Genomic DNA, 15,144 nt, shown 5'->3' on the forward strand with positions numbered 1-15,144 from the left:
CAGCATCACCCCACCCATTTCGTACCACCACCCTCCATTTCCCCATCCGCTGCACCCCAATAACGGTTCCCTCCCCCTTGCTGGCTCACGTCCAAGCCCAAGGTCTCCCTTCCCACCCTCCCAGGAAGCCCCCAGGGACGTGAGGTGCAGGATCCCGGCCTTACACCTACTCCCCGTACCCCCCTGCTTCAAACCATGGCCCGGCCATGCTGCCGCCCGCCATCCCCAGCATCATCTCCTCCAGCAGACAAAAGCACTCATTGAGCCAACAGCGTTCCCGCTCTGCATTTCTGCTCCGTGTCACCATTCCACATCCCTGCTCCCAGCACTGGGGTTTTGTCCCCGACCCCATTCTCCAGCAGCCCTTCTGTACTCTGGCCGTTTCCCAAGCTGGCAGCAGCTGTGTGACGGCGCTGGGAGCAGAGTGTTTATCTTCTCCCTGCAAAACGTGGTTAAGCTGTTATGCTTTCGGTTGGGGAGGGCTGAGCAACAGAACCGCGCAGCTCTCACGTGACACGAGACAAGGCTGGAACTGCATTTCTTCCCCGGAGTAATTCCGTAATTAATTGATCGTGAGACAAAATCTCTTACACTGAATAGGGCTGGTTTTGTTTTGTTTTGTTTCTCCCGCTCCATTTTTCTTCTTCAAGACATGCTTTTTAGCTGATGAGGAGTGCAAAGCAGGGCTGTGAGCCATCTGCAGGCAAACCTTGTTTAGCGAGGCAGCACTTGGCGAAGCTGCACAGCTTTTTCCCAGCCTTGCAGGTACTCTCAGCATAGTTTTTGCAAGATGCAAGTGTGATCACAATTCCCATTCCAGCAGAACTCTCACCCGTACTCCTCATCCAACTGCAGCATCTCTGTTTTGCTCACATTGCTTTGCTTCCTCCCTTCCTTGCTCCTCTACCTGAAGCGGTAAAGGTTCTTTTCTTGCTGCCGGGAAGGCAGACGTGCTGGGTGTTTGCTTCTGATCGCAAAGTGAAGCACAGATGGATGTCACCTGCTGGCTTACTGATGGTTATTCTGGGATGGCTTTGTGAGTTCCATGGAAAGGTTTCCACATCTGGTCCTTAAAAGTTGGAAATAGTAAATCTCCTTTCTCAGGAGAGAAAGGACAACGAAGATACGCTTGGGTTTGCCACGGGCTGCCAGCAGGTGGTCAGGTGGGAGCCATTTGCCACTTCTGGGTCATCAGGTCTGTCTGAGCTTCATACATTGCTGAAGAAGATGAATAATGTTTGCGTCCTGCTGCTCTTTCAGGCCTGAACACGGAGCAAAGGGCTGAAAACCACCAGGGACTGTTGATTAGGCTCCTGTTTGTGCTCGCTCCTTTCATTTCCTGAGAGAACAAGGGGCTGGGGATCAAGGCTTGACCTCATGGAAACCCCTGTGTCAGAGCCGGGTGTCCCCAGCACTGTGACAAGGACAAGAGCTGAAGTCCACAAGCAGCGTTTAAGAAAATACATTTTTAAGCACCACCCCGTCATTACTGTTCAACTTGCCTTAAAACCTGCTTGCTTTCCTCACATTCTTTGGCTTGGATGAAAAGGTGGCAAAGGATTGCCAGGTCTTCTCATGCATGTCCCATTTTGTCTTCCAGCGGAATCGAATCCCTCTCTGCAGATGAGCACGGTACGGTAACTTTGAGAAATACAGGGCTTCAATGGGCTGGGTGTTAGAAATTCCCATTCTCCAGATTGAAAAGCACTACTGCCTATAGAAAAGTCAATGTGCAATGCTTTAATTTCATGGGTAGGATCTTTGAGACATTATACTTATTTTTGAAATGCATATTCCTTTGTTACTTATTCGTTCCCTGTTATCTGCATAGTGCAAAAATGCCAAGAGAGGAATTGGCCTTGCACTGACAGTTCAGTAGGTGACTGCCAAACCTCTGTGCATCCACGCTGGAGCGCTCAGTGAGCACCACCAGCAGTGCTGGACCTGCCAGAGACCTTGTGCAGCAAATTCAGTGTGCGATCATTTGTTCTGCTCGATCTGTAATGCCCTGCTCTGAGTGCTGAGGTGTGTGTGCCGAGGTTGGGATCCCTGGGGTGGGATGGAGGACAGGGGATGCTGGTCCTTGGCGTGTCTCTGCAGTTCCTCTTGGCTGGCAATTATAGAATCACAGAATAATTAAGGTTGATCCAAGATCATCAAGTCCAACCATCAGCCTGTCACCACTATATCCACTAACCATGTCCCTCGTTGCCACTTCTTACAGTGATGACATGGGGCTGGGAGGGGTGGCTGGCACACCAGTGAGGCCTGGACAGGCTGAGAGTTGGGTGGGGAGGAACCTGATGGGGCTCAACAAGTGCAAGTGTAGAGTCCTGCAGCTGGGGAGGAACAGCTGCTCGCATCAGTACAGGCTGGGGGCTGAACTGCTGGAAAGGAGCCCTGCAAAAGTGTGCCCTCATGGCCAGGAAGGCTGATGGTGTCCTGGGTGCATTACAAAGAGTGTGACCAGCTGGGTGAGGGAGGTTCTCCCCTTTGCTCTGATGTGGCCTCATCTGGGGCTGTTGAAAACCCACCTGGATGCATTCTTGTGCAGCCTGCTGTGGGGAACGTGCTGTAGCAGGGAGGCTGGACTTGATGATTCCCAGAGGTCCCTTCCAACCCCTCTGATTCCATGATTCCAGAATTTTCAGCCTGGTTTTCTTTCCATTTTTTCATGTCCGTTGGGTGTCAGGAGCTGTGGATTGCTATGCTCACCCTGGTGGGTGCATGGGTCGGTGTCCATCTGTCTGTTCCTCCCCCTCCCTCCAGTCCTTGCAGCTCTCTGCCCTCCCACTGCAAGGCTGCATACCCTCTGTGCCCTTGCACAGCCCTGCAGCCCAGCCCAGCTGCAGTTTGATTCAGAGCAATACAAGCTGCTGTATTTTTGGTGCTCAAGGAAGTGGTGGAGGTTGACACACAGATGGCAGTGGCTCAGTCAGCTCTTTCTGCACAGAGCCCGCGTAAAAAGTGACGTTTGAGGCAAGGGAGCTTTGACTGTAGGCGCACAGAATTTCCTTTTTTCATGCATGTGTAACCCCTGGCTTTTGCAGAACTGGAGACCTCCTGCGAGGAGAGCACGGGCTGCGCGGAGGAGCTGCCAGCAGGTGAGCAGCTGTGGGACCAGAAACCCCCTGAGCCCCTCCTGAGCGTGACTCTGAGATTTGTAAGAAGACTTTTATTAGAAGTGTGCGTGGCCCATCCGCAGCCTGGGATCGCAGCCTGGTGGTACACACCAGCACCTATAGGTGCCTCTCCCACGGGAAACTGTGAAATTCAGCTGGGTGAAATGGGACACGTGGGGGTGCAGGGACCTCCAGGACAGCCTCAGGTTGTTCAGGGACATCATACATCAAAATAATGCACCTTGAGCATCAGACGCACCTTCAAAGGTTCTGAGTGACCACAGATCTCTGATGCTGATCTCTGCTGCCTGAGCACGGCTCAGTGCTTTTCCTGCTGTGTCATGTTACCTAACACCCACCAGATTAATGCATTTAAACTTCTAAATGCATCTCTTACTTACCCTTGGCACCGCTTTCTTTAATGCCTCCCGTTGTTCAGGAGAGGGCAGCTCCGGCAGCGGCTCTGGCAGCCCCAGCAGCAGCTCCAGCAGCAACTCAGAAGATGACTCAGGTATGCATTATATTGCAGTTTACATATTTTCTCTCTTTTGAAAATGTAAATTCAGTTTAAAACCACAGGTTTTTTTTTCCTTCCCTCTTTGGGAGTAGTCTCCGAGTTATTGTACAGAACTGTTAAGCCAGCGACTGAATGTTGAAAAGCAGAATGGTATTTATGTGAGTGCATCATTTCATAGTCACTCAGTGCTGAGCTTTGCAGTAATGGGGGTCAGCAGCTCATGTGGATTGGCCTCACGCACACAATGCATGCAGATGTTTGTACACCACAGCCGTTGTCCACAGAGGCTATAAATCTGCTGAACAGTTGGCAGCAAAAGTGGCAAAACAGGATGGACGGGGAAAGAATTGAAGGAAGCGTTTGTTATTGGCGAGGAGGCTGTGGGTTTCCACTTGTGTGGGTTATACCACGAGCAGCTTATTTATCCTGTTTTCACCCAACATCGATCGTCTTTACTAAATAATGAGAAAGCTTTTTTCTCATCAGATACAGAGGAGTCAGACACAAGGCGGTCAGGTGAGTGTGCTACTCTTTCTTTCCCATATCCGCTTTTGGGGACGTTTGGGAGCCGATATGGATGAGAGCTCTGTGCCAGGATGCACGAGGGCATGCAGCAGTGATCGGGTGCTGGCACAGCCGGTGGCCTCTGCTCCTCGGGGCACAAACTCTTGCAGAGAGCACTGTTGTGCAGGCAGAGCGCATGCGTGGTACGAATGGATGCGTGTAAACCACTGGTAAATAATTAACAGCACTGCCAGCGCGAGCCTGCGCTGCTCAGCCCTACTTCCTCTCTTGCACGGCACTCAGAGCAATCCCAGCTGCTGCTCCATGCCCAAAATAGCATTGCTCCAGGCTGGGATCCAGCTCATTGCCTGGGTGTTTCCATGATATTTTCCAGGCGCTTCCCATAGATAATAATGGATCGTCTACCTCTCTCCCATCTGCCTACCTGGGAGGTGCTGATGTAGCAGGCTGGTTGGGCAGCCTGCCTGCAAGGACCGCATTTGCTGGGTGCTTTTTGCATTTCATAATGCCTCATGGCAGGAGCTCTGCCCGTTGCTTTTGCACAATTCAGCCCTTCAGGCCAAAAACTTTTGCCCCATATCTCGACTCTGCTCGCTTGCTTTTGTGTTGGGTTTTGGTGAGGTTGGTTCAGGCATTTGTAAACCTGTGTAAGGAGGACAAGTGTGCTGCTGTAGCATGGCTCCCTTCTCACTGTGAGGTGGTGCACAGCTTCCATTCAGTGTTTGGAGTTGGTGCTGGGTACGGTGAGACCATCCTGGGGATGGGTCCTCCCCTGTAAAAAAATTCCCAGTACTGTGGGCAAGTTGTGAGAGTTACGAGCTTTCAAGAAATCCTATATCCAGGTGCTCAGCTTCATGCCCAGGCTGTGTGGAGCTGGCACAGACACTGTAGTCTTGAGAATACTCTCCTTAGTATTCCTTTGTTACAGCGGGGGAATGGAGTGGGTGGGTTGTCCTTGCACAGCGGGCTGCCTGGAGGCTACGGGATGTATTTGCTGCACAGTGCACCACTGCACACCCCCGTGGGCAGAAGCAGTGCAAACACTGCAAATCCCAAAAAGCTGGGATGGGCAGAGCCTGGAGCAGAGACAACCATCCCCATTCTGTCCTCATTGTCCTTTCCCTTGTGTAAAAGCCACAGGTGGCCCTTCTCAGTGAGATCTTTTGCTATTAACATGTATTAACGAGAACATTTAACACTTCTTTATGCAGATGAAGAACAAGAAAAGAAAGAATCACGGCCAGTTTGCAATGAATCAGATGGTAAGAGAACTCTGAAGGTGTTGCTTGTTTTTTCCTTGAGCATTTAATCTTTTGGTTTTAATGAGCTGATTTTCCTGTTTTCTTGCTAGGAGCAGACTGTCTGCCCCACTGTGAGCACTGCAGAAAAGAAAATGTAGGTTTAGAAAAAGAAACCCACACGTTTTGCATGAGAGAATCTGCAAATTGTAATGCTACTTTCTCACCAGCTTCTTAAATATCTATTTTTATTTTATCTGTTTATATAGGCCCAGAGGGAGCAAGTGACCCCTAGGAAGCTTTCTGGAGGACAATATTTGTATGTTTGTTTGTTTTCTTTTTTTATGGTATACATTTATGCTTAATGGGTATACATTTATGGTGTGCTGATCAAGATACTTCTCCGTTCTAATTCAATGGGGAAAAAAATTGCGGCACAAATACATTTATAGCAATGAAGAAAGATGCCCCCAGATCTTGAAAAATAAGCAATTTACGCCAGCTGCCTGTAGATCCTTGTCTGACAGCTCTCAGGGTGGCTTCCTGTGCATCTCGTTGCAATAATTAATATTAATAATTGTAAATGATTACAACAGCAATCATGCAATGCAACGTGGGTCTGTCTGGGCAGGATGAAGCTGGATGCAGAAGGCACATACGAGTGCAGTGTCACCGGCCTGATTTTTGAGGTGAACAAGGCGGTCACCATCAACTACTCCCTGCTGTCCTGGAGCAAATACGCCGGGCTGGTAAAGGCACCATGGGTGGTGGGCGGCCCGCTGTTCGACGTGCGCTGCGAGGCGCCCTCCGCCCTCACCTCCATCGCCTTCCCGCACTCCCTCTGCCTGGGCGGTGAGTCCTGTGATGGAGGTGGGCAGGCTGGAGCACGCCGCACGTGTTGACGGTGCCGTCCCGTGTCCCCGCAGATGGTGGCTCCCATCCGGCCTTCAAGGTGCTGCACATCAAGGGTGCAGGTGCGGCCATGGAGCCGTCCACCGACTTCTCGGCCTCACACGTGCGGTGGCTGGTCAGCTCGCTGTCCCCCGTCGGGCCGCTCATCCGCAGTGAGGAGCCCCTGCTCTACCACGGAGTTGTCATCCTCTACAAGGCCATCGATGACGACCCCTCCTTGCTGTTCCGGGTCTACGTGGCGACGAACAACGACTCCTTCATCAAGGTTGGGTTTGTCACGGCGGGTTTTCTCTCACCGTAGGCTGAATATGAAGGGAAGGATTTGATATGTAAGCGGCTGTACCGGCCCACCTGCTTGTTCGCACGGTGCTGTGAAAAGCATGAAAAATGAAAATTTGCCATCAAAATTGGGAAGAGGTTCTTCACCACAGGGCGGTGGGCGTGGAACAGGCTCCCTAGGGCGGTGGGCACGGCCTGAAGCTGCTGGAACTCAAGGAGCGTTTGGACACTGGCCTGAGATAGAGGGTTTGGGTTTGTGTGGTCATACGCAGAGCCAGACTCGATTGTCCTTGTGAGTCCAAGGGATATTCTTGGAAAATTCACAGAGCTCAGGACTTGCACCACTTGTACTCTCAACAATTCCCTCATAGACCAGCATGGGAAGGAACAGCAGCTAATAACACTTGTTTCCATTTGGATTGTGAAGCCCTTCACTAATGTAGTGTAATTCTCTATTTTTTAAGGAATCTTCACTATCCCCACAAGTTACGTGTTCAGTATGGAGCATTTTGTAAGGTTTGCTGTGTGGCATTTTGTAGGGATGGGTGCAGAAGGACACAAGGAGCTGTGTGGAGCAATGTGGGTTGTAAATATAAGTTCCCTTAGCGATAGGAGTAATGTATCATGTTTTTAAAATTTCAGGATATATCAAGAACAGTAAAACATTCCAAAAAGAAATTCATTAAAATTGACAAACCCCCTGTGTGCCAGAAATTATTACAGAACGGAAAGAGATACAGATTAATTTGTGAACCAGAAGCTGAAATAACTCCAGAGGTAAGTTCTCCATGTAAGCATCATTTGGTACATCACAGCTTGATTTGAAACATGACAGAAAATACTTTCCTTTTCCTGCTGAGAGCAGGGCATGCACTGGCTGTAAGGGCAGTTTTCAGAATTCATTTGCCATCACTGTAGAAAGCATTTGCCTCTTAGAGACCTAAAGCTTAGGGATGAAATCCTTACACTGTTGAAGTCAATGGCAAAACGTGGGGTAGACCAGAGTTTGGTCTGCATCCACATCCCTCCAGTTTAATTCATGTTTGGATGAAAATCTGCTTTAAAAATATTGCTGTTTTACAGGAAATCGAATTTGTTGATGGATCTCTTTTGAAGCTGAAAAGTTACATTGAAGTCTATTTTGAGAAACCTGATGATTTCACCTTATCTTTGGTTGAACTGGACTCGGATGCAGTTGTGTGGAAAGCAAAACTAAGAGAAAGTAAGCATGTTGTGATTTGGCTAGCAGTTTGTTCCAGCTGAAAAGAAGCATGAGCTGGGGAGTAGTGCTGCCTGTAGATGAGATTCATTAAATACCTTCACAACAATGGGGATTCCTACTTCACCCTTTGTTTTTCTTTGAAAACCGTTTTCCAGGTGACTGGATACATTATGATCAGAACAAAAACGAGCAAACAAGAATTCCAAGCAGTAAGTCAATTTGAAGTTGATTCAGATTTTATTGTTTTCTATGAGCCCTGCTTGCTGTTGTTGCTCAAGTGATATGCAAGTGCAATGAATGAATGAACATCAATTCTGCTTTGCTCCTTAGGTGTCAAAAGACGGAAATCAACCAACAGCTTTTCTGAAGAAGAGAAGCACTGTAGCAAAAAGCAAAGGTCTAACAATTATACGGGTAAGCATCTCTGTGTCATTTAAAATGCCAAGTCTGGGAATAAGCAAAAATAATCATGTAGGGATTTACTGAGGGGTGCATGTAGCCACCAGAGGGAGAGCTTTCATCATTCAGAACTTCAGTTCATGAGTAAACGGTGACAGAGGAAAGGAAAAGTGCTTAGTCCATGTAACCTTGCAGTTACTCAGAAGCTGGTGTCTTTATGAGCCTTCAGAGTTCTTCAGGTGATTTTCTGCAGTGCTTGGCTGCAGTTAATCCGGTTTTGACTGCCTGGCTAATAAGACCCCCATTGTTATATGTCCCCTGCACAGAATCAACAGCGTCATTAAATTAGAAATCTAATCAGATGAGCAATATTAGATCTGATTTTTGTTTTCTGTCTTTTCAGATGGAATTAAAAGCAGAAGCTTGCTAACTGATCAACAGCTGATGGTAATTGCAAAGTTGTTTGGCGTGGAGTGGAAGGAAATTGCCATTGAATGTCTTGAGATGGAAATGAAAGACATTCAGCAGATTCAAGCAAACGAAGAGGAAGTCAATATCCAGAAATTTCTGATGTTAAGCAAGTGGAGAGAAAGAGAGCAAAGCAATGGAACTGCACAAGCCTTGTGCAATAGGCTCCGTGAAAAAGTGTCATATGAAATAGTGCAAGCACTAGAAGGTATCAGCTTGCTGTATTTGTGCAATTACATCACTGAGTTTCAGATGTGTTTTAAGAGTACCAGAGTCAGAGAGAGTTCACTAAATACCCAGTACACATTTTCTTGTGTAACTCAAAATTGTTTCCCTTCTAATATTGATGACAATTTTCTTTCTTGTGACATTTTCCTACTTCCCTTCAGAAAATGATATTATATTATAAAATGAGTAACGTTTTTCTCCTGCCTACATTCAGAATACTTGACCATGACCTAATCCTCTTGACTAGTGGGACCGAGGACTAATGGGCATTATATGCCTAAGCAAATTCTTGGTATTTGTGAGGGAGTCCAAAGAAAAAATAAGAATTCCAAAGAAATAATAATGAAAAATTCTGGCTTTGGAGCTAGCAAAACTTTGCTCCCACTTTACTCTCCATAAAAGGAACCTGGCTTCAAAGTGAGGATCACTGCTGACATTCCCTCACTCATCTGACCCTAGCAGACATGTCTATTGCCATGGCCCTGCACTGCTGTAGGTCCTTATGAACTTGTTATTCAATACTGTAATGACCTCTAGAGATGAAATAATGTCTATGTGCTTGTGCATGCTCGTTTCCCCAGGTTTTTTGGCTGAGTGATGAGTTGGAGAAGCCGGTGAGAAGCTCAGGAACTTTCCCCACCCAAATGGTTAAACTTCTCAAGCTATTTTCTGGGATTTCATTGTGATGAAGATCCAAATCGTAATCAGTCAGCGGAAAGTTTAGAGTGTCTTCAAAAGAAATGTGAATGAAATTTTGCACCTACGTAAGTGTAAGTAGCATTTTGGGAATCATTACTCACATGTTTGGATACCAGTCATTGCAGCTGGATTGAAGTGCCAGGCTTGATGTGCCCAAAACTGAAAGCTGCCACTGAATCTTGTCGTGTTTGAGCCAATCCTAAAAGGCAACGAGCACTGGGAGAAATGGGTTTACCTTTATCAGGTATATGACTGTTATCTTGAAACATTTTTATTTGAATCAGGGAAAGACAAGGGAGAAAAGTTGTGTCAAAACTTTCATCCCCTTAAAATAATGAAACTGTCAAAATCATGAGGTACATTGTATTGCTCAGAGATGCCTAGGAACAGGGAAGAAACCTTAAACTTGCAGATAAATTCCTTTGCAGAATCACTGTTTATACACAGCCACTGTACGCATCCCCATGCACTCACGTTGAGCTGTGGTTCTGTTTTCTTAAACCCGAAGACCACTTTCACAGTAGCACCATTAAGAACTACAGGCAGCTTTGAATCTTCTGTGGGATTTTCTTCTCTCTGTACAGTCTGTCTCAATTTTTATGAGATTTTTTTTTTTATGTTGTATGATTTTTTTTGTACTATGAACTTTTTATACGTCTTTTTTTACGTGATTAATTTTAACTTGAATACAGGGGGGGGGCTTAAGCTAAAATAGAGAAAATCAGAGTCTCCAAGATGGTTGTTATCCTGAGGGCAGGACCTGTCGCACACAGTTGTAAAAGATCTGAAAATAATGTTACTGCTAAACAGAATGATGGCCAGGGAGTGTCCTGTTTGCAGATACGTGGTTCTTTTCATCATCTCCTGCTGTGTATGTTTATGGAATTACAAACAAACAAACATACTTTTAAATATAAGGATTAAAAAGAGAACATTTTGGCTATTTATGTGTAATTTTTAATGTATTTTCCTTTTTTTTTTTTTTAATTTTTAGCTGTCTGCTGAGATACAGCTCTTAACAGCTGTCTGCTGCTTGTATGTCACTTCTCACCCCTTTGTGCTCCTCTCCTTGGTCAAATGGTGTTTCTGGTCAGGCCTTTTCCTGGGGACGTGTGCATCCCTTGGGGGCTCTTCTGCTGCTGTAGGATTTAGGGGACACACACTGGGACACTGGAACACGTTGTGGAGCTGCCCTTGGCTCTTCTCTCTGAGGCAAGCGAATGAGAGTTGCCATCAGGGACACAGGGTGCCTTGCCCAGAGGAGCTGGGGGTGCTCAGGGCTGGGTGGTTGGGGCCTTGGGCAGCTGAGCTGGCTGGGTACAACCAGCCCACAGCATGGGGTTGGAACGGGATGGGCTTTTAAGGTCCCTTCCAACCTAAGCCGTCCTCCCTGCAGCAGCCAGGGCGATGCCAGTGTCCCCATCTCACCAGGCAGATTCCTGCTGGTCAGTGGTTCTTCTCACTGCTGCTGAAGTTTTCACTTCTCTTACAGCATTTCAAGTCAGCTGCTGCTTTCTCTTTGCTTTTGTGGTGAGAGACCCCGTGGAAGCAAGCAGAGCAGTGGTGAGCTTGGAAGAGGGAGTGGGAGGGTGCTTGTCTCAGCATCTTTCCCTGGGTTTTCAACTGAAGCTCAGTTTTTGTTTCAAAATGACAAAAGGTTTTCTCTGCATGCTAAGAAATGATGAAACAGCTGTTGTTCTCCATGTGCAACACCAGCCACTAATAATAAAAATGCAGGTGACGTTATGCAGTTCTGCCATATTAAAGAATGAAACAATTTATCTCATAAAAGAGAGCATTAGGAGGATACATTTTCCAGGATATCAATGCTAGTTTTACCATTAGCAAGTGGTTCTAGTGAGTGCAGATGGTAATTCACAACACCAAATGCTTTTGTTGGAGAGTGTGATGCCTTACCTTTCTAAGCTCACTACCCAATTAGTTAATTTCTTCTGAATTATGGCACTGAGAACAAGGATGTTTGCATATCCTCAGTGGTTATTTCTTAGCTAGGTTCTTAAATATGAATCTCTCCAAACACACAACATCAAATGGGTTTGCAAGAAGAGAGGAAGATTTTATCTGCAATGGAAGAGATGAAAGGGAAAGGCTGTGCCCAGCTGCCTGGCTGCACAGCAGGATCAGATATTAGCTGTGAAGCATGGAGGTAAGTTGTCATCAACAAGAGGTTTTGTTGTCTGCACACCCAATTTCAGCCTGTAGTTTTGATGTGGCTCCAGCAACAAACAAACAAATAGTTCTAAAGGGGCAATTATTGCAAAGCTAGCTGATTTTGCTTCCTAACTGAAACCTTTTGCTCTCAAAATATGTATGTTAGGCAGCACCTGGTGACCTGAACACACCTGATACAAAACCCCCCTGGAGAGTCAAAGCCACAAGGAGCACAGCTGACGTGAGGAACGAGGAAAATGGGAGTTCTAGATATGATCCCAGTGCTGAGTGGTGCCACGGTACTCTGCTTATTTGAGAGCAGGCTGGGGATTAGGAAATGTTTCTTCTCTGAAGAGTGGTCAAGCACTTCCTGGGGGTGTTCAGAACCGTGGGGATGTGGCACTGAGGGATGTGGGCATGGTGGGGTGTGCTGGGGATCTGAGAGCTCTTTTCCAACTTAATGATTCTGTGAATACAAAATACATTAGAAGTCTGATCAGTGTGATTCTGTCCTATTAATAGGATAGAATATACTGTGTTCCTTGAGGTGTGTGATATCTCAAGGAACAACAAAAAAAGGTCACTGCAGCTTTTATGTCAACTTCAGTTTTATTAGGCAATAAATAGAATAAATAAGGAGCATCATCATAAATAAACCAGGATTATTATAAATATCCATTTCAGAACTTACGATTGAATAAATAAAACACTGAAGACAAGTAACAGCTGAGCATTTGGTGGTCTGAGAACGTTCTCATACAGTACAGCTTACTGTCCCCAGGTTTAGAAGTTGAATGCGCTAGCTTCAAAGGCACTGACAGCAGAACATGGTTTATAAGTAACTGTACAGCAGGACGGCCGTGCTGCTGCATTTTCTTCTTACGTCTCTGCAGTGAGGGCACTCAGGTAGCTCAGCATCCTGCTGATGGTGACGGCACGCAGGCAGAAGGCGTGCAGGACCCCGCAGAGCCGCATGCGGCCCTGGAAGGAGCCAAGGATGGTGCTGGGCGAGGGCTGCGGCGTGGCCGGGCTGCGGGGCTGCAGGACCTGCAGCGGGGAGGGAGGTCAGTGGAGGGATAAATAAGCTCTTAACATCTTCCAGTTTTACTCCTAGGAAAACCAGTATCGACCTTCCAAACTCCCAGCTCCCCAGTGACTAACTGCGCAACACAACACTGCTCCTAAAACCCCATTAAAGATGGAAGGAACAAGATGGAAGTGCTTACTTGCATCATGTCATCAATGGATGTCAGCACCCTCAGATCCTTGAGGTTCCACAGCTCTGCCTTGTAGGTTTTCAGATCTTCGTAGATCCCCTGCAGGCATTTGCTCTGCAAAAGTCAGAATTAATTTGAGATGCTGGAACTTGTTGCTAAGTGCTAGAAGTGCTAAACAAAGGTTCTCTATAGAAGCTCACAGCTTACCATATCTAAAGTAGAACTTTCCAGTACTGGACACTTTCCAGCCTGCAAATAAATGAAAGAAGAAATGATACAGGTTCATTTAGTGACAATGTGTTATACGGCTGCTGGAGAAAATATGATGCTGAAAGTTGGTTATTTTTGTTTTACCCCTGTATCCTCAGATATGCAGGATTTTATTGTGTTGATTTGGCTGTTGGTGACATCTTCAAGATCGACCTCTTCAAGGGTGCATTCAAATCCCAGTACCCCCTGTTTCTGTGTTAAAAAGTGGGAAAAAAGGGTAATTGAGTCAGCTTTAGAAAACAGCAAATAGTCTCAAAATCAGTAAATGCAATGTTTGTGCTGAATATAAAGCACTAGAAAGTGAAAAAAAGAAAATAGAGGCAGTGCTCACTGATACACTGCAACTTTGGGAAACTCTTTAGTGGTTTTCTTTCGTGCTTTTCTGAGATGAAGCTTGCAACTCTAGGAGGGGACTTTGGCAGAAACTCTCATCTTGGTGGGGATTTAGGAGCTGAAGGGCTCTGTAAAAGCAAAGCCAGAGCACCAGCATACAAATGCAACGAGCTTGGGAGCAGGTGTCTGCAGAGCCAGTTCTGCAGAGGCGTTAGAGAAACAGGTGCTCAAAAGCAAGCAGTCCAATTGCTTAGCACTGTGCTGCAGTGGATGAGGACTGAGAGACACCTGTGCAAACACAGGTGCTGCTGATTGTGTGGGTGGGCAGTAGGAGCAGTTACAGTCCTGCTGGGAGTTCAGAAGGAGACCTCCCCGAGCTGAGAGCGCATGTACGTGCCTGCCTGGAATTTATCTCCAACATTTCTCCTGCTTGGATAGCATCAGGAAACCATCCCCATCATCCTGGGTGCCTTCACCAACACATCGTTTGCCTGGACACCATCACCAACCTGTCTCCTGCTTGGCTAGGTATGTACCATCCCCACTATTGTGGCCTCTATCCCCACCATCTTGGGTGCCATCAATCCCCTGCCTGGCTATGCGCCATCCCACGCACCAACCCTTCCGTGCTGGACACCATCCCTCCCCTCTCATACCTGCACTTGCAGGAGTGCCTCGTTGGCAGCAGCCAGCAGTGACCTGGAGCAGTTGAGTCCCTTGGCCAGGCTGTGGGCAGGAGCAGGCAGTGCCCACGTGGATGGCAGCAGGAGGCAGAGCACAGCCGGCAGCACCCAGCGCCCGACCCCCAGCTGTGCTGCTCTGCTCCTGATGCTGTGCTCTGCCATGCCTCTGCCCAATGAAACTGATGTGGGATCGGTGGCTGCTGTAGGGGCTGTGCTGCTTTTATGTCGGTGGAGGAGCAGGAGTTCCCCTTTTTCTTTGTATTGGTGTCTCGGGGAGCTGAGGGCTGGGAATCCCGCGGGGTCCTGGCATTGGGGCAGCATGGGGACAGGAGAGGGGGGGGCTGCCCTTCCTTCAGTGCTTAAAGGGAGCCTCTGCCAGTGCTTAAAGGGAACGTACAAAAAGATGGGGAGAGACTTCTTATGCTGTCTGATAACTATAGGCAAGGGGATGGCTTTAAAGGGAGAACAGGGGTGTTTAAAGCACGTGTCCGACACATAAATAAGCTTTCCGTTTTTAAGCTTTAATATGATAACGATGAGATGCTGTTGGTAGCAGTGCATATAAGCCAACTGGAAGCCTGCCTCGGTGGGTTTGGGGCACCAAGGATTCACCATTAGCTCATGCTGTACGTGATGGCCGCCCACCCTGCCCTGCCAAGGGGCCCTGGAGAACTTTCCATGAAGTCAGTGGGAGTTTTCCTGTGCACTTAGAAAGCAGCAGGATGAATCAAGGGCTTTCTTTATATTGAATTTTCAGATTCATTTTATTTTAATGAACATCTTATTTCCCCTAAGAAGGCGATGATGTGTCAGAAGATGCTTTGCTAGAACACTGGTGTATGACTTTCTAGTTTCACTGT

The 15,144-nt window shown here is 47.2% G+C and overlaps 2 protein-coding genes across 2 annotated transcripts in view; one reads left to right on the forward strand and one right to left on the reverse strand.

Moving 5' to 3' along the window:
- The window catches only part of LOC104912720 (caspase recruitment domain-containing protein 8-like), a 17,788-nt gene extending 7,236 nt beyond the window's left edge, over positions 1–10,552 (forward strand). Inside the window, exons 2-16 of the mRNA XM_010716984.3 lie at positions 1,601–1,632; positions 3,051–3,104; positions 3,562–3,633; positions 4,126–4,155; positions 5,376–5,426; positions 5,516–5,559; positions 5,672–5,721; positions 6,034–6,254; positions 6,329–6,579; positions 7,236–7,370; positions 7,677–7,815; positions 7,971–8,024; positions 8,146–8,229; positions 8,618–8,890; positions 9,492–10,552. Coding sequence (XP_010715286.1) covers positions 1,601–1,632; positions 3,051–3,104; positions 3,562–3,633; positions 4,126–4,155; positions 5,376–5,426; positions 5,516–5,559; positions 5,672–5,721; positions 6,034–6,254; positions 6,329–6,579; positions 7,236–7,370; positions 7,677–7,815; positions 7,971–8,024; positions 8,146–8,229; positions 8,618–8,890; positions 9,492–9,508 — 1,507 coding nt within the window. The 3' untranslated portion in view covers positions 9,509–10,552. The remainder of the gene's footprint in view (positions 1–1,600; positions 1,633–3,050; positions 3,105–3,561; positions 3,634–4,125; positions 4,156–5,375; positions 5,427–5,515; positions 5,560–5,671; positions 5,722–6,033; positions 6,255–6,328; positions 6,580–7,235; positions 7,371–7,676; positions 7,816–7,970; positions 8,025–8,145; positions 8,230–8,617; positions 8,891–9,491) is intronic.
- Positions 10,553–12,660: 2,108 nt separating this feature from the next.
- On the reverse strand, positions 12,661–14,545 carry IL12A (interleukin 12A). The gene is made up of 5 exons (XM_010716985.3): positions 14,258–14,545; positions 13,353–13,460; positions 13,206–13,247; positions 13,008–13,112; positions 12,661–12,828 (listed from the first exon to the last, which is right to left on the reverse strand). Exons 1-5 carry the CDS (start codon positions 14,444–14,446, stop codon positions 12,661–12,663), a joined length of 612 nt encoding a protein of 203 aa, XP_010715287.1. The 5' UTR covers positions 14,447–14,545.
- Positions 14,546–15,144: the final 599 nt, after the last annotated feature.

Source organism: Meleagris gallopavo, chromosome 11, assembly GCF_000146605.3.
Source record: "Meleagris gallopavo isolate NT-WF06-2002-E0010 breed Aviagen turkey brand Nicholas breeding stock chromosome 11, Turkey_5.1, whole genome shotgun sequence".
NCBI classification, from domain to species: Eukaryota; Metazoa; Chordata; class Aves; order Galliformes; family Phasianidae; genus Meleagris; species Meleagris gallopavo.